Source organism: Danio rerio, chromosome 18 (genome assembly GCF_049306965.1).
Source record: "Danio rerio strain Tuebingen ecotype United States chromosome 18, GRCz12tu, whole genome shotgun sequence".
Taxonomy (NCBI): Eukaryota; Metazoa; Chordata; class Actinopteri; order Cypriniformes; family Danionidae; genus Danio; species Danio rerio.
Window position 1 is genome coordinate 44,362,182 of NC_133193.1, and position 25,656 is coordinate 44,387,837.

A 25,656-nucleotide genomic window follows, 5' to 3' on the forward strand; every position below is an offset into this window, starting at 1 on the left:
AAAGTATTCCTGGAGCTTCATATGATTGCAGTTGAACTGAGTCTGGACAGAATGTCTTGGGACTGTTGCTGTCTTTGTGTTGCTAGTCCCTTTGAATGAAAGTGTCTGCTAGATGTTTAAATGTAAATGATAGCTTCACTATGACATTAGTTGGCCTCCCATGATCTGTTAAATATGACTGCGCTGAATACTTCACACATAAACGCTCTCACATGTTTTCCACCAGTTCAGGTCTCCGACTGATCGATTACCTTACAGTTTCTCAGTGGGAGAGCTGTTGAATAACATGAAGTGGAGGTAAAGACCTGGGCCACTGTTAAAATGTTAAAGATGTTAAAATGAACCTGCATCTGGATTCCAGAGCCGAGCAAACGGCCTCCTTCTATCTGCCACCCTCAGCTGAACTCTCTAGCGTATCACACTCAGATAGCTAATATAAAGTGGGATTTGCTAAGGCAAGCATAGGTATGACTGTGAATAGGAACAATAACCTCAACTTATATAGTGAACTTCAGGGCATAACTTATCCGATACTGCACTCTGGATTTGAATAAAACAGCACACAACATCCATTTTTCCACAAAACAACCTGAAATACTGACTCATGTGACCAGTCACATTTTCACTGTGTGATGGTCCATCCCAGATGCCTCCTAGCCCAGAGAAGTCGACGGCGCTTTTGGACACTGTTAACATAGGGCTTCCTTTTAGCACACTACCCTTTTAACTGGCATTTGTGGATGTAACTATGTATTGTGGCACTTTACAAATGTTTGCTAAAGCAGTCCTGAGCCCATGTGGTGATAACACTAATAGATGAATGAGGATTCTTGATGCAGTGACGCCTGAGGGATCGGAGTAGTTCAGCTTAGGCTTGCGCTCTTGTGCTTTATGCACAGAAATTTCTCCAGATTCCTTGAAACTTTTAATGATGTTATGCACTGTTGAAGGTGAAATATCCAAATGTGCTCCTATCTTTCTTTGAGGAACATTGTTTTTAAACATTTTAATAGTTTTCACATGTATTTGTTGGCAAACTGGCGATCGTCTGCCCATCTTTGCTCCTAAAGGACTAAACCTTTCTTGGATGCTGCTTTTGTACCAAATCATAATTACAATCACCTGTTGACATCACCTGTTTCAAATCACATCATTATTTTACCAATTTACCTGATTACTAGCCCTAAATGGCTCCTGTCACTACTTTTTTTGGAGTGTGTTGCAGGTCTGAATGACAAGAAAGGAGGTATGTTTTTAAATAAAATGATGTTGAGCCGACAAAAAATGAAATATTTTCCATTCGTTTTGTCTGCAGTGAAAAACAAGTCAAAGTAAATTTGGAAATCACTGCTTTTTCTGGTTTAGGGTTGTAGTTTTCAGTTTCTCAAACAGTGGCTAATCTGTGAAAACAGTGGGTAAACCAGAATGAATTGATGTGTTGATGAGTTAAGTGAGTGCAGATACAACTGAAATAGTTGAGCAGGAATAGAATGATAAAGTAGTTAGATTGTTGACAACATCTGATTTTTGATGATCTGACTTCATCATATGAGAGCAGATCTGTGCTTTTCTCATTCAGTCCTATTTGATATATTTTTGCACTTAGTCAGCTTTTTAAAGTGTACACCTACAGTAGATTGAGCCAATAGCATTTGAGTGTGTTTGTGAAGACAATTCTGAACCTACTCACTGAACCTACACTGAATCCTCAAAAACGTGTTAGCTCAGTTTATGAATGTGTATAAAGATGTAAACTACACTCACCAGTCACTGTATTAGGTACACAGTTAGTAGTACCATGTCAGACCGACCCTTTTTTGCATTGAGAACTGCCTTAATCCTTCGTGGCATAGATTCAACAAGGTACTGGAAATATTCCTCAGAGATTTTGGTCCATATTGACATAATAGAATTGCGCAGTTGCTGCAGATTTGTCGGATTGTCCATGATGTAAATCTCCCATTCCACCACATCCCAAAGGTGCTCTATTGGATTGAGATCTGGTGACTGTAGAGGCCATTTGAGTACTGTGAATTTATTGTCATGTTTAAGAAACCAGGCTGTGGCATTGCACAATGCTCAGTTGGAACTAATGGGCCCAAAGTGTGAAGCACCACCAGCACCAGCCTGAACTGTTGATACAAGGCAGGATGAATCCATGCTTTCATATTGTTGATGCCAAATTCTGACCCTACTATCCGAATGTCGCAGCTGAAATCGAGACTTATCAGACCAGGCAACGTTTTTCCAATCTCTTATTGTCCATTTTTGGTGAGCCTGTGGAAATTGTAGCCTCAGTTTCCTGTTCTTAGATGACAGGAGTGGCACCCGGTGCGTCTTCTGCTGCTGTAGCCCATCCGTCTCAAGGTTAGATGTTTTGTGCGTTCAGAGATGCTCTTCTGCAAACCTCAGTTGTAACGAGTGGTTTTTAAATTAATGTTGCCTTTATAAAACCATTCTGGCCATTCTCCTCTGACCTCTGCATCAACAACGCATTTATGCCCACAGAAATGACGCTTTAAATATTTTCTCTCTTTCGGACCATTCTCTGTAAACCCTAGAGATGGTTGTGTGTGAAAATCCCAGTAGATCAGCAGTTTTTGAAATACTCTGACCAGCCTAGACCAGTCACTTAAATATCTTAAATACCTTTCTTTCCTATTCTGACACTCGGTTTGAACTGCAGCAGATCGTCTTGACCATGTCTACATGCGTAAATGCATTGAGTTGCTCCCATGTGATTGGCTGATTGGAAATTTGCGTTAACGAGCAGTACCTAATAAAGTGGCCGGTGAGAGTATATTATCACACAGATTTAATTTAGGCACAAAGATGTTACAAGATATTATCATTCAAATTGACTATATTATATATGTGATTAATATTAATCATTAATTTTCCACAAATCTGCTTTGAAACTGTGTAATGTTAAAAGTTCTGTGCAAGCAATTTTGACATTATTTTAACCTCTATTTATTTATTTATTTTTAATTCAATTTTAATACCTTTTTCTATTCTTTGACATGTCCTTCAGAGCACTTGATGAAAAAGGAAAAACAGATCTAATTTAGTGTGGATATGATTATTATGAACTAGACTTTTAGTTAATATAAACTAAACATCTGAGTCGCCAAGATAAATCAACACCACCGTCATCAAGCCCAAAGTGCAATATACAAAGTATAATAGCTCGTCTGAATTCCACTATATCTCATGAAAGCTGGTCTCTTTTTTAATTCCCATGAACTCATTTTCTTTTACAAGAACAGCCTCATTTATCTTCAGTCCAACAGAGTTGAGTTATTCCAAGAGGTCCAGCTTTAGTTTCTCTTGTCTTTCATTGGTTCTTTTAGTTTCATTAAACAGCTGGTGCGTAAGCCACATGTCACCAAGTTGCATTAAAAAGGGAATATGCAAACTATGACTTATGCTTCATCTTTTGTTTCAAAAACACATTTAAGTCTGAAAGGCCACAAGCAGGGTCACATACACAAACCCAAACACAGAAATGCAACATAAAACCTCTACTTCACCCTAACTTGTATAGTGTCAGTAAAAGCCTAAGAGAATAAAGGATGGATTATGTTTATAAAGAGGTTGATGCTACATGATTTGTATAATCAATAGACAGAACAAAATTATGCATTTATGAGTAATGGTTTACCAAAAGGAGCTTTGCGATGACTGGTGGAAATGTAAATAAATACAGTACTGTGAAGTGTGAGATACGCACGCACTTAGCTGATGTTTTTAATTTGATTAAAAAAATGTATATGCATATGTTTTGTTCACTTGCAGTATGTTTATGAATTTGCATGCATGTGTGTTTTCAAACTGATGCTTTTTCTATTGTTTTTTTTTACTTGCCTGTTTGAGCTCTCTCAGTCATCACAGTTTACCTTAATGTGTCATAATTCACTAAATCATAATTCTGTAACTTGGTGTGTTTGTGTTCCTGGTCTGGTTTCTTCACATTTTCCTATTGCTGTGGGCATAAATGAATAATGCTAGGATTAAAGAAGGAATAATGGGCCTGAGATCTTTTAAACTCAATATTGTTGCAGTTTAGGTCCTTTTTGGAACAACACAAATGATAAACAAGTTTGAAAATCCTTTAAGGCATGAGAAAACAAGCTTTCTGTAGTTTCATGATTGCCTGGTATTACTGATTAATACTCAATTTTGTTATCTGACTATACTATAGTATTACAAGATGGGGCAGTTTAGCTGCTGGCAGTATATTTTACAATATTTAGTGGTTTGGGAAAGTATTATGCATTTCTGGAGGAGGAATTCAAAAGTAATTTATTTTCTTGTGTTTGTGTGTTTGCAATCCAGACTCTCACCGAGGCTGTGTAGCTAAGCTGTCGTTCTCCTGTCCACTGAAAGGACACTACTGTCTCTACGGGAAGTCCAGTTTCTCTCTGTGTAGCAGTCAACCACACCTCTGGATCCAAATCATGCTATTGGCACTGCAGGTAACAGTTAAGGATGTTGATTTTGTGACAAAGAGTATGTGTTTGTACTTATCTACAAACAGTGGAGTGGCCAAGAATTCTCATATACACCACCTGACAAAGATCTTGTCGCTTATCCAAGTTTTAGGAACAACAAATAATAACTTGACTTCCAGCTGATCATTTGGTATCAAAAGTGGCTTATATGAAAGGAAAAGGCCTCTAAATTACGCTTATTTTACCAAAATAAAATATAATAATGCCTTGATTTTAAATTTATTAATTAGGACAGTAAGTTCTGACTTTGCTTAGACCAGGGGTCAGGAACCTATTTTTCAGCAGGGTTTTTTTTTTTAGCAAATTAATTTTCTTTTTAGGAGCCACCGGCCACTTTTTTTAGGTGCACCTGTCCAAATTTGTAATCAGCCTATCACATGGCAGCAACTCAAACGCCTTGTTGATGCCAGAGGTCAGAGGAGAATGGCCAGACTGGTTGTATGTAGACATAGTCATAGGCATGTAGACATATAGTCCCTTTCACACAGTAATACCGGTAAATATGCGGAAAATTTCAAGAAGAACTTACCGGTAAATTCAATAAAGCGCTGTTCACACAGGCGAGGACGTTCCGGAACTTTCCCGGACAAGACCATTCACACACTCATTCCAATATACCGGTAAATTCTGACATCATTAATTAGAAGTGAGCTCTAAACGGCTGTGCTTGTGTTTGTAAACATTTGACTACATTACAAACTCTGTGGATAAGTATTGTGAACTACTTCGATAAAAACATATGGAGGAACACTTTCACATGTCGAGATGTACACGATATGTGTGTGTTTTGGTTCTCACTCCTTCATGGGCACACACGACACGTCAAGCAACTAAAGGAAGCAGAGCTTGAAGGTAAACAAACAACGGCTTATGATTAGCATCTTATCGATATTTATTTACACAGATTGCACTAAAAAGGAACATATAAACCTCATCTGACTAACATCTAGCAGCTAAATGTTTCTGGAAAAATATTCAAAGGCTTTTATTCTCGTATACTGCGCTAACTTGAATGCGTCTGACTGTTCTGATTGGCTAAAGTAGACGTCTCACGTCAGCACGTTCTAGGCGTGCACGCGCTCTTTCCGGCAATCTTCCTTCTGTGTTCACACAGCGCAGCATTCCGGCAAATAACCGGTAATGTTACAACTACTCTTTCCGGAAAATAGCCTTTACCGGTACTTTCAAAAAGGGCCTGTTCACACATACAGACCTTTTCGGCAAATTGCCGGTAATTTTCCAGAAAGGTCTGTATGTGTGAAAGGGGCTATAGTCAAGACGATAGATTACTATTATAAATGACACAGGTTTAAACAAAAACTTTATGTCCATGCACAACTCAAAAATAAGCATCACATGTTGAGCAAGTCCATGAATGAAAAAAAGGACAGTTTATAGAATGTTTTTCTTTTCGCCATCACCACTCATGGATGTTATTTGTACTTACATACACGAGAAGATTACCATAAAAACGCAAGTTCTGTGCTCTTTATTGGTGTCGTAATTCAAGTTTTTCCATAGTGCCGCACACGCAGATTGGTTGAATCATTTTTATTTTTTTTTTTTGTTAACTGAGTTCTTATTCATTTTGCTCTAAAAAATTACAATTAAAAAGGGATTTAAAATTGTATTTGCAATCGGAAACTGATTTCTTGTGACTGTTTAAAAAAAAACACTTAAACTGTTGTAAAACATTATTGTAGGGAGACAGCTGGAGATCCTTGTATATTTGGTCAAAGAGCCAGATGTGGCTCGCGAGCTGTAGGCTCCACACCACTGGTTAAGACGAAAGTCTTATCACTTAACAGAAATAATGTACAGTATAGAATGTAAAGTCATGGTGTAGCGGAAAAATAAATAAAATTGTGTATGACTCCCATGAACTTGGAGAACTGCATCCATACATCTCTGCAATGACTCAAATAACTTATTAATAAAGTCATATGAAATGGCAAAGAAAGCGCTCTTGCAGGACTCCCAGAGTGCATCAAGATACATTGCATTCATCTTCAATATCTCCTCCTTGGGATGCAGTTTAACCCATGATTCTTTGGAAAAATCTACCTTCTCCCACTTTTCCAAACAATCAACCAGAAAGTCAAGTTATTATTTGTTGCTCTTACAACTGAGATTGAGGACAAGACTTTTGTCAGGTAGTGTATGTAGTAAAATTTCATGACAAAAGTGTCCTAAAAAGGCATTATTATGTTATATTATGTTTAAAGGTCCATTTTTTTGGGTGTACTATCTCTTTAAAGGATTATGGTGGTCTCTACGGATTTCATGTTGTGTGCAAACCTACACAGTGAAGTTCATTACTTTGGCTCAGCGGTTAATCTTATCTCTCCAAGAGCAGCAGTACATGTAACACTAACCATATCAAGCACCAGTAATTACGATTAGCTTGTATGTTGGCAGGCTAGCAGTTTATCATGTCTGTGTGCAGAGCAAAGAGAGCGAGGCCTTGTGCTGTCGGGACGAGTGTGTGCTGCAGCTGAGGAAACTCTGGGAGAAAACACAGCTGACAGGAGCACACAGCTTTGAGCTGGCCATGACCCAGACCACTGTTCCTCACAAGAAGGTGAAGTCTTCTACTGTCTGCCAGTCACACAAACACACTCATACGAACCATGGCCAGAGGCGCTGTAATGTTTTAGCAGTGAAAGCTAAAATGTCGTCTAAATGCTGCTATTTTCACAGAGCTTCTTGTGTTTCTGTATTTGGGATTCCAAAGGACATGACACAAAGAGAGAAGTGCTTGCAATTAAATTTTAATTATGTTTAGAGAATTATATAAAAGATATAGCTCTAGCATTTGACAAAGGATAGCTTCCAGAATCTCTCCCAGTTCAGTGCTGGATTCCGCTAAAAGCTCCTCAAAGGAGCAGGTCTAACCATAATAGACGAAGCTGTGGACTGAGCCACAACCTGTAAGTGTTTTTAATTGTTAAAATGGATCTATTACATGCACAGTTTCTAGCGCTAACATTATGTCGTAGCAAGGACATAAACAAGGATGTAAATAATGGGAAATGCTATTTGGCATCGTTAACAATTTAGCTACAAATTCATATTTATCAGTCAAACCCACAATCTTCACCAGCTCTACAGAGTCTCTTCATGCAGCCTATCTCCCTGCGATCTACATTTCAAATAACCAACTTGCAAAAGATATGTGAACGTTTCATATTACTTATAAGCCCGATACATTATCGCAGTATTTACACAGCAGTGGCGTGCTATTAGAGGTGTGACACTTCCTGGTGATGTGGAGCCAATCCGCGAATCACATCACATTATGTCAGCTGACCAATCAGAGCCTCTTAAGGGCAGGCTTTCAGAGGAACTAAGAAATATGACAGTCGTTTTCATGTTAGCTAGTAACAGTAGATAATTAAAGGAAGATATATGAAGAAATAAAGTGATTTTTTTTTACAAGTGAAGCATGAGCACACATTGTTTTGTACCATGTAAACACAACCAAGCCTTAAAAGTACACTCTGGACCACCCCTTTAAAAGCAAACCTGTACAGGAATGTGCAAAAAAAACTATTTACAATGGAGATTTTAATTGTTTAAAATGAATAACATGTTTCGACCTAAGAGCTTCTTTAGGCTTAAGAGCTTCCTTTATTTACAAGTAGTGCTGGATTATTCTTTCACATTTTTGAACACCATGGACTCGGACTCCACCGGAAAAGGGTGCTTTGCCATCTCCTGGTTAGAGGAGAGTCTTAACCCCAGGTGAAGTAGTTCAAGTATCTTGGGTTTTTTTCACGAGTAAGAAAAGGAAGGAGTGTAAGATTGACAGGCGGATCGGTGCAGCGGCAGCAGTAATGCGACCTGTATACCGGTCCGTTGTGGTGAAGGAACTGAATCGAAAGGCAAAGCTCTCGATTTACCGGTCAATCTACGTTCCTACTCTCACCTATGCTCATGAGCTTCGGGTCATGACTAAAAAGACAAGATCTTGGATACAAGTGGCTGAGTTTTCTTCGAAGGGTGGCAGGGCGCATCTTTATAGACAGGGTGAGGAGCTCTGACACCCGGGAGGAGCTCAGAGTAGAGTCCGTGCTTCTCTACATCGAGAGAAGTCAGCTGAGGTGGCTCGGGCATCTGTTTCGGAAGCCTCCAGGACGCCTACCTAGGGAGGTGTTCCTGGCATGTCCCACTAGGAGGAGGCCTCGGGGAAGACCCAGGACACGCTGGAGGGACTATGTCTCTCGGCTGGCCTGGGAACACCTCGCGATTTCCCCCACGGATTAGCGGGAAGAAGTGTCTGGGGAGAGGGAAGTCTGAGGTTCTCTCCTAAGACTGCTTCCCCCAGGACCCGGTCCCGGATAAGCGGATAAAAATGATGATGATGATGATGATGATTTTTGAATATTACTTTAGAAAAATATCTAAAATATTGTGCGAAACTGAAGGCTGGAGTAGTGCTTTTAAATATTACACTACTTTTACACAGAAAAAAAAATTGTGCCTAAAATTAAATTAAAGGAGAACTAGTCTTTTAAATTGCAAAAAGCATTTTACAATATCTATTTTACTGCATTTTAATAATAAAAAAAAGATTGCAGATTTCCAGACACGTAGTGCACATGCAGACAGTGAAATAAATTATTTATATGGCTTTCTGCTGAGAATCCCTAACTCCAAGCTAGACTAAATAAGCAGGAAACATAATTTATCCTTCCTCTTCTTCTCTGCAAGTCATGTTTAAGCAAGAGGTGGCCCAGCAGGGTAGGAAAAAACCACGTCTGATCCCGATCAAGACTTACATTTATGCCTTTGGGAAAAGAGTATAAGTTACAACACTGGACGCAATTTATGCATGTATATCTAACAGGACCCTGCTGTATGAGTCAAAGTCCTCTGTGGAGACCGATGAAGAAAGACCTTTAATAAGTAGACGTTTAACAACACAAATCTCTTCACCACCACCTCTATAGTGGAAAATGGTCACGTCATGTAGGTCAAAGGTCATGATTGCTGCTGAGACTGGGATGTTTACCTTAGGTCATTTCCTCAGCACGGTGCCATGTAAATCCATGTGCTCAGATGATCTTATCAAACATCGTAAATGTCACGTCTGGAGTAATTACATAGTACAGCTGGTGTCTTTTGTGTCTTAATGCTCTTCCTAAATCTGGGGTCATTCACCGTCCATTGAAGGACTGTGTGTGTGCATTAGACATATGGAATCTGTTTGTGTTGGGCAAATGCGCACATGCCAAATTACAAGGCAGGACACTAGCTAGTCCATCTTAAATGCTCTCGTAAATGTTCACTAGCTGATGCCCTATACCTTTTGATTTATACAATGGTTTAAACTGCCTTTTAAAGAGGCAAACTTTGGCAACATTGGGTAAATAGGGTTGGATTTCTTGCCCTATTGAAGTGAGCTAGTGCTAGTGCTGTTTTACGATTAATCTTGTCTAGTCGCATACAAAATAAAAATGTATATTTACATAATGTAAGTTCATGTACGGTATTTTTGTCAGATCCCCTCTTTTTTTTATGATTTTTTTTGTAATTTATTTGCGATTTAATAAATGACTGATTTTGTGGTGGCAATTGCCAGACATTTGCAGACAATTTTGCAATTATATATATATATATATATATATATATATATATATATATATATATATATATATATATATATATATATATATAAATTATATTATAATTAAATAATAATAATAATTTAATTATATTATTATATTAAATTATAATAATGAATATATTATATTAATAAATATAATATATCTCAGAGGTCGCGTTAACTGAATATTTTCCGTCATTGACGGATTTTCTTCAGCAGTGACGGATTAAGCTGAGGGTGATCTATAGTAATTTGTAGCTAACTGTAATTCCCACTCCTGTCCAGCTGATGGCGATTGCTCTTGTTTTATTTCCTCTTTGTCATTTGTACGTTTGCAAAAATAAGTGTGAGAAGTTTCTTTAAACGGCCATATAGTTGTGATATTAATGATGCAGTAGACGATGAAGAACAAAAGACAAAAATACGATCCAACCAAGCGGCAGCTAGCAAGGTCAGATTTATTGTTTTTATATTGATGTTCTTATGCACTACAAAATAATTTTTGTATCATGTATTAAGTATCAATGTCATATCAAAAGGTTATATATGCAGGTAAACTGAGTCGCGCTAGCTCTGGGCCGCAGCGCACATTACTCGGGGGCCGATTCTGGCTCAGATGCGGCAACGTCGGCTCGCTTACGGGTGCCGCATGTGACCCGATTGACTAGGGCCTGAGTACGGCAGCTGGAGTCTCCGGCAGGTGAGTATTTTGCTATCTAGGGTGCGTTGGAGTGTGTTGTGAGCACTACCGGAGTCAGAGGGTTGCAGCCGCACCCCTGGTGCAGAAGGAGCGCGGGCTGTAGTATTTTTTTCCCAGTGAAACAAGTACCTCCAGAATCGAGAAATCCCACATTCAGAGAATCCAGCAAACTTTCTGATCACAGCCTTTGGAGAAATGTTTCCTAACTACAAAACACTGGCTGAAGTGGCGCTAGTAAATCCAGTCTTTGCTCACGAGAAGTCGACTTTCCGAGGCAAAGACAGTCTCCCTTGATTATGCACAGGCATGCACCCAATTCAGGTCAACACAGGAGGAAGATATGAGTTAATGCAGATAAATAAATAAATGAATAATTTAGCCTGTATGCTCGTCGTGCAAGTTTATTATTAAAATATGAATGAAAAAAGCGATCAAAGTCTAAGTTAAGAAATAAGTTATGACGGAAATTTTACAACCCTCTCCGTCAAAATGACGGACAATGAGAAAATCTAATGCAACCTCTGAGATATATATATATATATATATATATATATATATATATATATATATATATATATATATATATATATATATATATATATATATATACATATATATATATACACACACACACACACATACACAGTAAATTATTAGCGCTCCCTGTATATTAATATTTACTGTATATATAATGTTATGTTATAATCTTGCTGGAAAGTTTAAATACCCCTTAAAGAATCTGTTAAAATGTGAATGATTTTAACTAAATTATATAGACAGCTCATTGAAGTGCTTTTTTAATCTTCATGAATGAGCCATTTGTGAATTAGGCTAAATTGCCCAGACTACTCACTCAGTCCAGTGTTCAGTCATGTCCAGCTCGAAATAAGCCAGGAAGTAATATGATCAGATTGACTGCTAACTGTGCCTTTCGTTTGGTTTGTCAGTTCATTTACATTCCCAAAGTCCACTGCGACACCAAGAGAATATGAGTCAGCTAGAGTAACTCGAGCTTTGCTATAGCTGTGTACTGTAGGGAGAAACTGTGTCTAGTAGTAGTAGACAAGTCATTTTATTGAAAGAACCTGTTTCAGTGGATGAGTGTGGACATTCCAGATCGTTTCAGAGGGTTTTTTAAAGTAAATTCACAGGTTTATTGCTATTTTAGGTGGCACGGTGGCTCAGTGGTTTGCACTGTCACCTCACACCAAGAAGGTCACTGGTTTGAGTCCCAGCTGGGCCAGTTGGCATTTCTGTGTGAAGTTTGCATGTTCTTCCGGTGTTGGCTTGGGTTTCCTCTGGGTGCTCCAGTTTCCCCCACAGTCCAAAGACATGCAGTATTAGTGAATTAAATAAACTAAATTGGCTTTAGTGTATGAGTGTATGGGTGTGTCCCAGTACTGGGTTATGATTGAAAGGGCATGCGCTGCGTAAAAACATGTGTTGAATAAGGCGGTTCATTCCGCTTTGGCGACCCCAGATCAATAAAGGGACTAAGCTGAAAAGAAAATGAATGAATGAATTGCTATTTTACTCGTCAGTTCTCAAGTTTTCATTTTCCCAAAGTTTATACAAGCAGAGCGCAATACTCAACTAGATGTAGGGGTATTAAATTATGCAGTGATTTACTTCATACAAAAGAAAATTGTTCCTCTTTAACAGGTTTTAAGAAATGCATATGGGAATCACTTTCAAGAGTTCCCACTTAGAAATGCTTGGCACTTATAGCAGGTTTGGCATGCTGTCCCAGGAAAGAACCCTGAGCTCGGAGATATTTGAGCCCAGGGCTCCCGCCCGGTCTAAAAGCATATCAGGAGAACCGAGATCAGGTAGGTCTCGATCGCTCCCCCTTTAGAAGGGGAGAAAAAGGAGGAGATGGGGTGGAAGGGGGATTCTTCCAAAACGAAGATAGTGCAATAAGGAGAAAGTGATCCATTTATATTAAGCTAGGATCATTCTGATTGGATTATTACTGATTACGGATGAGTGGCCAGCGGTGCACAATCATATCACGTGCTCCTCTCGAAATTAGTTTATGAAACTTCACTTAATGTTGTCTGTAACTTGTCATTTAGATTTGAATTTTATTCACTTGTAACTGTAATTTAGCATTTGTTGTAATGCAATAGTTTTGTTAATTCCTATTATTATTATTATTATTATTATTATTATTATTATTATTATTTATGCAGAGGCTCTAAATAAGCCCTTGGGCTTTTGTCTCTTCCTGCACATTATGGCTTTTTTTCTGTTTTATTCCAATATTTTTTGCATTCTTGTGCAAAGAAAATAAGCAAGCTAGATAGAACAGACAAACAAACATATAAATAGTAACAAAAAACAAACAAATGAATTATTTAATAATAAAAAACAGACAAACAAACAAATAAAATAATAACAAAAACAGACAAAAACATTCAAACAAATAAATAAATAAAATAATAACAAAAACATTCAAACAAATACACAAATAAAACAATAACAAAAACAGACAAACAAATAAACAAATAAAATAATAAAAAAACAGACAAAAACATTCAAACAAATAAATAAATAAAATAATAACAAAAACATTCAAACAAATAAACAAATAAAATAATAACAAAAACAGACAAACAAATAAACAAATAAAATAATAACAACAAAAACAGACAAATAAATTAATAAATAAATTATAACAAGAACAGACAAATAAATTAATTATTTAATAACAAAAACAGACAGACAAACAAACAAATTAATTAATTAAATAAACAAATACATAAAATAATTACAAAAACAGACAAATAAACAAATAAATAAAATAACAAAAACAGACAAATAAATAAATAATAACAAGAACAGTCGAACAAATAAATTAATTATTCAATAACAAAAACAGACAAACAAATGAATAATTAAAATAATAATGAAAACAGACAAATAAATAAATAAACAAACAAAAAACAATTTTGTGAAAAGAAAAAAGGGAGACACTGGAAGTTGTATTAAATTCAAGAAGGCAGCCGGTCATTTGAAACATGAACAAGAGAATGAGTTAAACTCACCAGTATTATGCGTCCATATTTTCTTCATTGTGTTCAGAATAAATGAAGTAGACAGGAAAATTAAATCACAGGAGGTCTTAAAGGAATTTTTACCAGACAACATCTTGAAGGCATTACATGCGTGTCATTTTGCTAATGATGGATCACCCTGAAATAGTAGTAAATAAAAGAATATTTTTAGAAAATATAGGAAACCCCCCTTTGGTTTCATATCATTGTGTTTTTTATTGATTGGTGGATGATATCCCATTACCATCTCTGCATGAGCGTACGTGTGCATGTGTTATGCTCTATAAATGACACTGGGAAGAGTGTTGCAATAGTATCTATTACAAACAGAAGGACCTCTGTTGCTTTTCCGCTCCCCGCAGCATAATGATGACATGCTAGCTAGCATGTAGTGTGGTTTTGGTCGTTCTCCCCTGACGCTTCGCCACATCTGGGGTTTAGTGTTTTCAGTGCACATGCACACTGGGGCTCTGAGAGTCAAGGCTGGTGTTGACGTGTTTCTTCTGACAGGCTAGCAAAGTATAGTCCCGTTGTTCAGCTCTGTTTCCCAACACTGGCAGAGTGCCGGCCCGGATTGCCCAATTTTTTGGGGATCAGAAAAGGATAGTGAAAATTGACTCTCTTTTTTTAAATACTGCTCTCTATTAAATATCTAAGCACCCTCAAATTGTCATTTCTCCCTGTGATTCACTAGACTAACGCATCATTTCCTGTGTGTCATCTTTAGTCATCAGTTTACAGATTCATCTCATGAAAGAGATTAAACACTGAGCAACTCGAGGCTTTTTCCTGACTAGTTAACTGGTTCAACTTGCAATGAGTGGAATACAATATACTGAAATATACAGATAAAGTCAAAATTACTAACCCTCCTATGAATATAGTCAAATATTTCCAAAATAACAGAGCAAGCAAATTTTCACAGCATGTCTGATAATATTTTTTTTTTCTGGAGAAAGTCCTAAATGTTTTTATTTTGGCTAAAGTAAAAGCAGTTGTTAATTTTTTAAAAGCTTTTTTAAGGTCAATATTATTAGCCTCCTCAAGCAGTATTGTTTTCAATTGTCTACAAAACAAACCATTGTAATACAACGACTTGACTTGTCTAATTAAGCTAGTTAAGCCTTTAAATGTCACTTTAAGCTACTAGTATCTTGAAAAATATCTTGTAAAATATTATTTACTATTATCATGGCTAAGACAAAAGAAATCCGCTATTAGAAATTAGTTATTATGTTTAGAAATGTGTTAAAAATAGGGGAGTGCTAATAATACAAGAGAGCTAATAATTCTGACTTCAACTGTATATTTTTGGGGATTTTGTCATAAAATTTTATATTTTGAATTGGATTTTATTTTTTGTTTTTTTTAACTTTTACTGCAAAATAATGGCATCAACCAATCACAATCAAGATTTCATCATCCTTATTATCATAAAGTATATGTGAATACAGTAAAATGAGTGAAGTGATTTAGTTCATATGTATCAAGTGGTTTAAACCAAAACTTCCAGTGAGACAAAATCAGTTTATTTTGTTAACAGTCAATCAGCCAACAGTCTTTTGAAGGTTTGGAACCATATGATTCATTCAATGTTCATTTTCAGGCAAACTAAATCTTGCTTTCATGCATATGTTTTATAATATTCAATATGTTATCTTGCAGTGGAATGAATGTTGATTCAGTGGGTGAGATACATTAAATGTTTGACTAATTTCCATGATTTAGTTCATATGGGTTATTTCACTGAATCCATTCAAAAATCTGATGCACTGATTTTTTAAATTTGCAGCATCACTCCATTGATTCCTTTCCTATATTTTCTTTTTTGTCAGATTTATGCATATAATTAAAATGAAAACATATTTTTTCTTGTAATGTTTTTTTTAAGTTAATTGCCACTTTTTTAATGATATTTTTACTTTATTTTTTACAGTACAAGTCAACATTTCAGTTTTTGTTTTTGAGCAACAATTTTAATTTTAAACATTGTCATACAAATTGACAATAGTTTACATTTTTAATTTAACCAAAATTAAACAAAAAATAAAAAAATACAACTACAATAATGTATAAACTTAAAATAGCTTAAAACACTTTGAAAGAAAAAAAAAAATTAAGTAATACATTAATAACATGTGCCCAATCTATAAACTTTTAATGCCTATCAGTTCGACAAAACCAGTTCAGAGTCACCATTCAGACTCTCCAAAAAGTCATAAACTACTTTACAAATAGACCAAAATATATGACCAGTTGTCACATTCAAGTTTAATGGACAAATATGCAATATTGTAATCAAAAGGAATTACTTTACCAATGATTTGACTTGCAATATTCAGTATTTTAACCCAAAAACAACTGACTTTAGTACACTCCCGCATACAGTGAAATAGAGTGACCTTCTCTTGTTTACATTTATAGCATGTAAATCATTTCACCTTTTAAACTTTTCTTTTTTTAAATCATGTAAATGCATATTAAAACTTGAAATTGGGAGTAAACATTTAAAAGTAAAAAAAAAATCAATTTAGAGCTAATCGGAAAAACAAAAAATTTAAATTCCTAAAAAAATTATGTCAGCCAATGCACTTCTTATTTTACATCTGGCGGTTTTGACTTTTATTTCAGAATTGTGAAATTTACTTTTTTATTCTGTGACAGAACAAAACAAAGGCTAAAAATATAATAAAGTTGTTTTTGGTGGATGTGAAATCACATGGTTTCAGTTGTGTTTTTGAATTGAGTCCTGTTCTTGCCATTCATTTGGTAGGGTGCTCTGTTATAAATCTATTCGAAATGATGATTCGAGTTCGCAAAGCATGTCATAAGTGCAGCACACAATCTGCAGCTGGCCATCTGAACACTGTCTTTTATATAAGCAGTCACTCCATTGGTGGAGCCAGAAGTTGACATATTGGGCCGCTCAAACAAATAGTGTTTGTGTTTCAAATAGAGAGTGTTTCGATAGGACCACGGAGACACAGTGTTGTTTATACTCTTTTGGGAAATCAGCCTAAGAAATGGCTACTTAAAGTTGTCTCTGCGCATTAAACTGAGATAGAAGAAAGTATTTTAGCATCCAGACAATGACTTGCATCAGCTTTAACTACCATTTAGAATCAAGAGTTCTGCTCATTGAGAGATTTTGAGATTTTTCTTTAAGCGGCACATGGCCTGTATATAATCTATTATTTGTACAGATGTTTCTGACTGTCATTTAATGTTTTTATTATTAGCCCCCATCAAACAATGACAAGCGGCCATAGCTGAAATGTTGACTCGGTTGCCGTTTACACCAATGCATTTTTGTTTTAAAATGCTTTTTTTTTTAATCATCCACATTACTCCACCATCTTCAAACTATGAAAATGGTAAAAATCCTGTTTTAGTTTGGAAATGCTGATGTTACATTTAAGTTTAACAGACTAAAATGCGAACTTTTGAGAAAGTGGCTGTCTACAATCACTCTCTAAATGGTCTTCTGGACCAGGGGTTTTTAAACTGTGTAGTTTCAAACACTAGTGGGTCGCACAGCGAACAAAGGTGGTCACGCAACATCACATAGCTGCAGCTATATTTACGTTGCGGTGAATCAAAACCAGTACGATAATGAGCGAACGACTCTTCAGAGACAATTCTGTTCTGCAAAAGAATCATTTAGGTTAAAACACATGAACTGAAACAGTCTGAATCAGCATTCATAGAATGACTGAGTCAGATTCATTTGTTCATGTGTTCACTGTCACGTGTCTACGTCAGTAGCGTGCAGCACTCATGACCGCAGCCGCAAAGTGTTTGGTAAAATGGAAAAGTTTTTAAAACTAAAGGCATGGCAGACTTCTGATGCGTCTTCAGATCAAACCAAATCTAAAAAAGGAGCCACACAGAAATATGATCAGTCCTACCTCAATCTCAGTTTTATTGCCGGCAGAGGTCCAGAGGGTGAGGAAGTCCTGCAATGTCTTTTATGCTTAGAAAGTGCTAGCATGAAACCCTTAAAACATAAACAACACCTGACAACAAAACATTCTGAATATGTCAACAAAGGTTGATCATATTCTCTTCTGAAAAGAGAAGAGTATCTTTGCCAACAAAAAATGATCACAGTTACAGCCAGCATCCCACAAAAAGCACTCATTTTGTGCAAATCAAATCGCAAAATCCAAAAAGCCACACACCATCTTTGAATGGATAAATTTTTTTACCCATTTTTCCATATTAAAATATTATGTTGGGTCTTGAGATTGAATTACTTGCCTTGGTGGGTCCCGGAATAAAAAAGTTTGGTAATCCCTGTTCTGGACTATAGACTGATTTCACACGGCTGACATTTTTTAAATAAAAATTGAGGCTACGTTGGGAAGAAACTCGAGAGTATCATGGGGAGTCACATAGGAACGTTGTGTACCTGGCTGTATGTCTTATCAGTGAATAGAAAGTGACATAAATTTATATATATATATATATATATATATATATATATATATATATATATATATATATATATATATATATATATATATATATATATATATATGTATATATGTATGTATATATATTGTGCACTTTTAATCAAATTCATTTAACAATGGAAGATTTAGTTGCATGGGGTGTGGGCAATATATATATGTGTGTGTGTGTGTGTGTATATATATATTGCCCACACCCCATGCAACTAAATCTTCCATTGTTAAATGAATTTGATTAAAAGTGCACAATATTTTCACGCTAGAAAGCATGTTTTATGCGGGAATGTAACTGAATGATATGCTGCAACGGCCTCTTTAAACACGAGATTAATGTAGCAGATTTTGACGCTCTCGCCACCTGAGCTGAAGGTAGACAGCATTGTGGCCAGGGTGGCCAGAGCGACCTTTGACACTCTCACCGCCTTCTGTGTGAAGGCACAGTAAGAGTTTGAAGAAAGGATGGGTGGGACATTGTTCTGCTTTACTTCACAATAAGAAGTACTTTTGAATTCATCTGCAGCATTTATCATTATGTCGTTTCCATATTATTGTTCCTGTTTAGTGCTTTCAGTTGTTGAGTTCATTACAAAGTTTAATTCAAATCAAGCTCAGTCGGAGTGATAAAGGTGTTTGCTCGGTTGCATGTATATGTAACCCCTGATATGGAGCCATATTACACTAATATCGGGTCACGACCCACCAATTCAGAACCACTACCTTAAATAAAGTGATGTGAGCAAATCCTCTTCAGCTCAGGGCCCGGTTTTTAATAAGGTGCATAAACCACAGCCAAATATCCCCTACTGGACTCCACATGTGAGAATATAAATATCACACACGCTCACACATGGCCCTTGTTTAGATCTATGTACTTGACTCATCTGTAAAAAAATAATAATGTCAGATTCATTTGAGAATTTGTGCTCTTTGTAAGGTTTTCATGACACAAATAATCAAATCCAGATTACATTTCTTGCTCAGTTCTTACACTGATTTAGTTGGCATAAAATAAGTGATGGCAGAGCACTAGTAAGATGACTCGACGGTTCTTGGCCAGAAAGACTGTCTGCAGGGGTTTGATAATGACCTGCATTAATCTAAAGACAAGCATGAAGAGAGATTTAAACATGAGGTGTCTGATGGATAGTCTTTCAGCTGCCATTAGAAAGAAAGACACTAACAAATGCTCTAAAACAGTGGTTCTCAAACTGTGGTACGTGTACCACTAGTGGTATGCAGGCTTCCTTCTAGTGGTACACGGACGAATGAAATATGTCATGTACATGCTACATATATTTTAAAATGTATCAAAAATTATGTATATGATGTGCCATATATGACATATAGCCTATATTTATGAGATAATCTGCCACGTTTTATTTACTGTGCAGAGTTGTAGCTACTTTACTGGGCCTACTACGCTACTGTATTTCAATACTGCTCATTATGGTGGTACTTGGAGATAAAAAAAAATTCTGAAGTGGTACTTGATGAAAAAATTTTGAGAACCACTGCTCTAAAATGTCCAGACTGTGATAGCCGCAAGGTGAAGTTACACATTGTATCACTTGTATTGTGTCGTTGAACTGAATTGTATCTTTCTGAGGAACAAATTTGGCTTTTTTAAGTGTGCTTGACGCAGATAAGTGGGCTTGACACTGTAGGAAACACTCTCCTTCCTCTACATTTAATGCTTGCAGATCGCTGGAAAACAACAGCTCTGTCACTGAACCGGACTACAAATAGCATCATGCACCTCATGCACACCAGTTCCTTATTCCTTCTGAATTCTTCTGTTACCCAGGAAGTGTGAGACTCTCGGATTGTAGATCCAAATGCAGTAGACAACATGAGGGCGAATAACTGTTGACAGAATTTTCATTTTTGGGTGAACTATCCCCTTTAAGGGTGCAGCTAGTGCACAGGATTGTAATTTCTTGGAATGGACTTTCAAATCTCTTCCAACTCTTCTGTGCGATGTTTGTAATCATCCTTGTCCAGACTACCTCAACTCAGTATAATAGTCTCTTTACTGGCTTTTATGTCTATAAAAACATATAATTCAAATATCATTGCACGTCTTAATTTTGGCAGACTGGCCTTGCTATAGGCCACACACCCTTGCATCAGCATGTGTAGCCAATAAAGTACATTTAGATGTCAGCTCCTATTGTTCATCAGTATCTAGCTGTGCAGTTGACTCCTTAATACGTAAAGCAAATCCCTTATTGTCAATACTCAGCTGTTTCTGTTCATTGTGCATGAAGACTTTAGAGACTGATTCTAGGATGACTTAATCAATAGCTGTGTTTACATCCAATGATGTGAATTAAACCTAATGTTGCATACAAATATATAATAAAGTCAAATAGAAAAAAAACAAATATCAAAAAGAGACATGGAATTTGCTGCAATATTATTAAATTCGTTTTTATTTCTATAGCGCTTTTACAGTATAGATTGTGTCAAAGTAGCTCCACGTAGAAGTTCTAGGAAATTGAATCTGTCAGTCCAGATTTCAGAGTTGAAGTTCAGTTTAGTTCAGTTCAGTGTGGTTTAAATTTCACTGCTGAAAGTCCAAACACTGCAGGACAAGTGCATCGATGCTCAGCTCCACAAGTCCCAAACCAAGCAAGCCAGTGGCAAGGAACAAACTTCACCAATTGATGAAAGCGAAGTAAATAAAACCCCGAGAGAAACCAGGCTCAGTTGGGCATGATCATTTCTCCTCTGGTCAAACTTCTTGTGCAGAGCTGCAGTGTAGGTGCTGGAGGCTGGAGAATGCTGGACGTTAATCGTGAAGAAGCTGCAGGTGTAAGTAGGTCACCGGCGGGTGAACACAGATCAATGCGAAGACTCATCTGTCACTGGAGTCTTTCAGGAATCAGTCTCAAACTCTCCGCTCCTCCATGACCACCACAGCATCTGCTCAGGATACGGCCTGGTCCAGGATTATGGATACCTTGGCATCATCTCTTTACAGGTCTTGGATCACATCTATGGTGCTGCACAATCTCTAGAGGCACACTTGTGCATCATGCTTACATGTGCTGCATTGTGTGTACACTTTACTAAAAAGATTGGTCTTTAATCAGGTTTTGGACTGAGAGAGTGTGTCTGAGCCTCAGACATTATAAGGAAGGCTGTTGCAGAGTTTAGAAGCCATAAATGTGAAGTCTCAACCTCCTTTAGTAGACTTTGATATTCTGAGTACTACCAAAAGCCCTGAGTTTTCAGATCTTTAAGAGCCGGTTGGAATATTAGATGCAACTGTGGGCCTTTTTTCTTAAATAAAAAAAATCACTTGCACCTCAGAGGATGAAGATGGAACACAATGAATGTGCAGTGGTTTTTGGAGGTGCAAGGCGGCTCTTAAAACAAAATAAAAATATTTTTGATGCGCATGCTGAAATTTAGATGCGTTTTCATCCTATTTAATGCACAGGTTTATCCTGCTCAGCTGTGTGTACAATTTTTGCACATTTTCCAAATGTATGCGCATCTTGGTGTTTCTATTAAGCATGTTTTAATGCTATCCCAGCAGACACACATCAAATCATCATAAGATGATTTGCTTATATTAAGTTAGATTTAGGTCACCAGCATCTAAGGATATTGATGTCCAATACAGACATGAAATGATGTTGGTTTTAGGTTGTTTTGAAAAGTGACCAAAACCTAATGTCGAGCCAACATCTTAAACCAACGTTATATTGACATCAAATAATGATATGGCAACCAAAATTCAATGTCTGATAGACGTTATGGTGGTAACCTTCACACAACGTCAAGCTGTAGCATCATTAGACGTTCATATTTAATTGTTTTTAGGTTGTGTTGGAAAACAACCAAAATGCAACATCTGTCCATCATTGGACATTGATGTTGACCTTGAGATAGGACCGTTGACGTTGGGTTCTGACATCAACCTGATTTTCATTTCCAAACAAAATGCAATGTCCCAAGATGTTGGGGTACAACATCATTGTGACGTCATGTTGACGTCCTGTGCCTGCTGAGATAACTCTAAATGCACATAAGAATAGTTGAATACAAACATAGCTAGTGTCTCCATTCCGTGCTGTCGAGAAGTAATAATAAATAACTTGTCGCAACTCTCTCAAAGTTAGTTTGTGGTTTAATACTTCTATACTTACTTTTTTAGCAGAAAAGTTATTCATCTACAGTAACTACACTGTAAAAAATGCAATCGATTTGTGTCGAGAACACATGAGGGAATTAAGTTAACTTACTAGTTTTTTTTACAATTGAGTGAATTGAATATAAAACAACAAAGTTGTCCCCCAAAAGACCCTTAAGAATAGTGTTGTATCAGCTCATTTTAAATAAATAGTTTGAACAAACAGTCAACATCTTTTTTTGGGTGTAGTTTGTTACAACTAACTGCTTAGTAACAACACAAAGACTTAGGCCCAATCCCAATTCTACCGTTTAGCCCTTTCCCTTACCCCTACCCCTCATTTTGCGCGTTCTCGTGAAGGGGTAGGGGTGTTCTAATTATTTTTTAGCTTGAAGGCATAGGGCTAAGGGGGTATAGGGCACGGTGTAAATACACAGTACAGTTATGATCTTGTTGCCACATTTGATCGTTATAATAACATAATATATACCTCTAGTGATTTCCTGAAGATAAATACCAAAAAAATAACACAACTGCAATAACTACAGCAGTCTCGATCGTCTGATATCATATGAAGTAAGAGATCTTGATGACGTGTGCAGGTGCTGTAGTGGTTTCCCATTCCTTAGGAGTAAATTTTTAAGCCCTCCCCCTTCACACTTGGTTTTAAAGGCCATGGGGAAGGGCAATGGGTACAAAAATATTTTTGGGATTAGGTCTTACTTTACACTTAAATAAATTATTTTAAATATGTAATAGACCGTTTGTATGTGTAAGTAGCACATAACTCATTCAGTTGTGTGGAGTTTTTTTTTAATGCTGTTGATTTGCTGAATTTCATCACTTTCCCTCTCTATTTAATTTCAGGATGTAGACAGTTTGCAGATGTATCTGGAGGAGGTTCGTTTCTTTGACCTGTTTAGTTACAGCGAAGACAAGGGTGGATGGCTCTGCTTCATGTGCAGCAATCCAGAGAAAGCCACAGGTAAATAAGATTTGCTTTTCCTTGGCCATGTACAATTGTACGCATACAATGCAATATATCCGTCACTCTCATTCTTCTGAAACAATCATTGATTCACAATGCTAGTTTGGACTGTTAATAAGACAAAAACTAGCACTGATTTAATTCATTTTTGAAAAAGGATTCAGTATAATCAGGCGTCAATTCAGGTCTTTAAAAATGCAATCGAACCCATCCAAAACAAGAAATTTGTTTTCGTTTTTGACGGAACCCTTTAAAATCAACGCTATCTCACAGCAATTCAGAACTATTTGATTTTGTGGCTAATTCATATGAATTTGTAAAATCTCATTCGTACAATTTAGTAAGATTTTAGCTCATTTTTTTTTGTTTAAAAAGTTGAAGTTTTCAGCAAATGCCTTCCCACAACAAAGTCAAACAAAATCAGAAAATTAGTAGGCTATCTATAAAACATTCATTCATTCATTTTCTTTTCGGCTTAGTCCCTTTATTAATCTGAGGTCGCCACAGCGGAATGAACCGCCAACTTAGCCAGCACATCACACACATACTACGGACAATTTTAGCTTACCTAATTCACCTAGGGCCTCATGTACGAAGACTTGCGTGGAAATCATACTAAAACATTGCGTACGCACAAAGCTGTAAATGTGCGTACGCAGAAAAAAATTCAGATGTATGAAACACTGCGTACGCCGAATCCCACGCATATTCTTTTGTACATCCGAATGAACGTTAAACTAAGCGCAACATGCACGAGCACAAAACCCCTCCCTGCCTCCTCCCCCGTATGAATATGCTAATGACTCTACTTTGGCAAAACCCAACGAAAAAGCAAAGGCAAAAGCAATCAAGAAGAGAAACTTTGAACAGAATGTGAATTGGAGGTGCTCCTTTCGGAGGTAGACCGGAGAAAATTGGTGTTATTTGCAAGTTTGTTCTCCGGAATTAACAACAAAAGAAAAAAATAGAATGGGAGAGTTTAGCTGATGCGGTTAACACAGTTGGGTCTGAACATCGCACTGAGTGAACTAAAAAAGAAATAGTGTGGTTTATAGGTGTAAAATGTTGCACTACCCTTAACAGTCTCTGTGGCGCAGCTCGTAAAATGCATGTCAACATGTTTTGACACGTTCGAGCATGAACTCAGTTCGAATCCAGCGTCTGATGAACTCTTTCTTCTTTTTTTCCCGCTACATATCAGATTTTGCCAACTAATTATCACGAGAAAGACAAGTAGGAATCATTAATAAGTTTGTGCATCATATTTTATTTGCATATTTATCGAATGGAAAGTTTCTGATTCACGTATGCAAATTCATCTTCAGATAGTGTCTTCATAGCACTGTGTGCAGTAGATAGCTCAGATTACATTGGGAAAACAGGCGACCGCTGCAAATTGCGCTTTAATGTTTAGCTGGTCAACCGTATGGTATGGAAACCTTATATACCTGCTAGATGAACCCGTCTCATACAGCTGCCATTGCAAGGCTCAGACACTTTGTAGAGAGGAATTTAACACAACTGCCTCTAGGAGTCGCCAATGGAAATAAAACGGACACGCACAAAAAAGCCAAGAAGCTGGCGTGGAGCTGCGCACATTCCCACGTTCAGTTCATCGTTAGTAAATCCAAACGTGAGCGATTCTGAGCGTGAAACCTGGCGTACGCAAAGTTTTTGTGCGTACGCAGCATTGATACATGAGGCCCCTGTACTGCATGGCTTTGGACTTGTGGGGGAAAGTGAAGCACCCAGAGGAAACCCACGCGAACATGGGGAGAACAACGCTGAACTCCACGCAGAAATGCCAAATGAACCAGCCGAGTCTCGAACCAGCAGCCTTCTTGCTGTGAGGTGACAGCACTACCTACTGCGCTACCGCGTCGCCATCTATAAAACAATAATAAAAAACTTTACATATTAAATATTGTTATGCTTAAATTAATAATAGGCATAAGTTATTGACATTGGAAAAGTATTGTCTGTTAGTGTTGATAATGCAGTCTGATGTAGGATTTTTATTATGTTTATTATTATTATTATTATTATTATTATTATTATTATTATTATTATTATTATTATTATTATTATTATTAAAGGTGCTGCATGTAAGTTTTTGACTCTTCTAAAGTATAAAAATACCATAATAAGTTTGCAGATGTTTAAGAAACATGCCAAGT

General features: G+C 36.9%; 1 protein-coding gene across 2 annotated transcripts in view; it reads left to right on the plus strand.

Moving 5' to 3' along the window:
- Positions 1 to 25,656, plus strand: part of veph1 (ventricular zone expressed PH domain-containing 1) — a 163,017-nt gene that overhangs the window by 121,550 nt on the left and 15,811 nt on the right. Inside the window, 3 exon segments of one of the 2 annotated variants that reach the window (NM_212831.1) lie at positions 4,339 to 4,478; positions 6,961 to 7,095; positions 23,359 to 23,476. In NM_212831.1, the coding sequence (NP_997996.1) occupies positions 4,339 to 4,478; positions 6,961 to 7,095; positions 23,359 to 23,476 (393 nt within the window). 2 annotated transcript variants of the gene reach the window in all.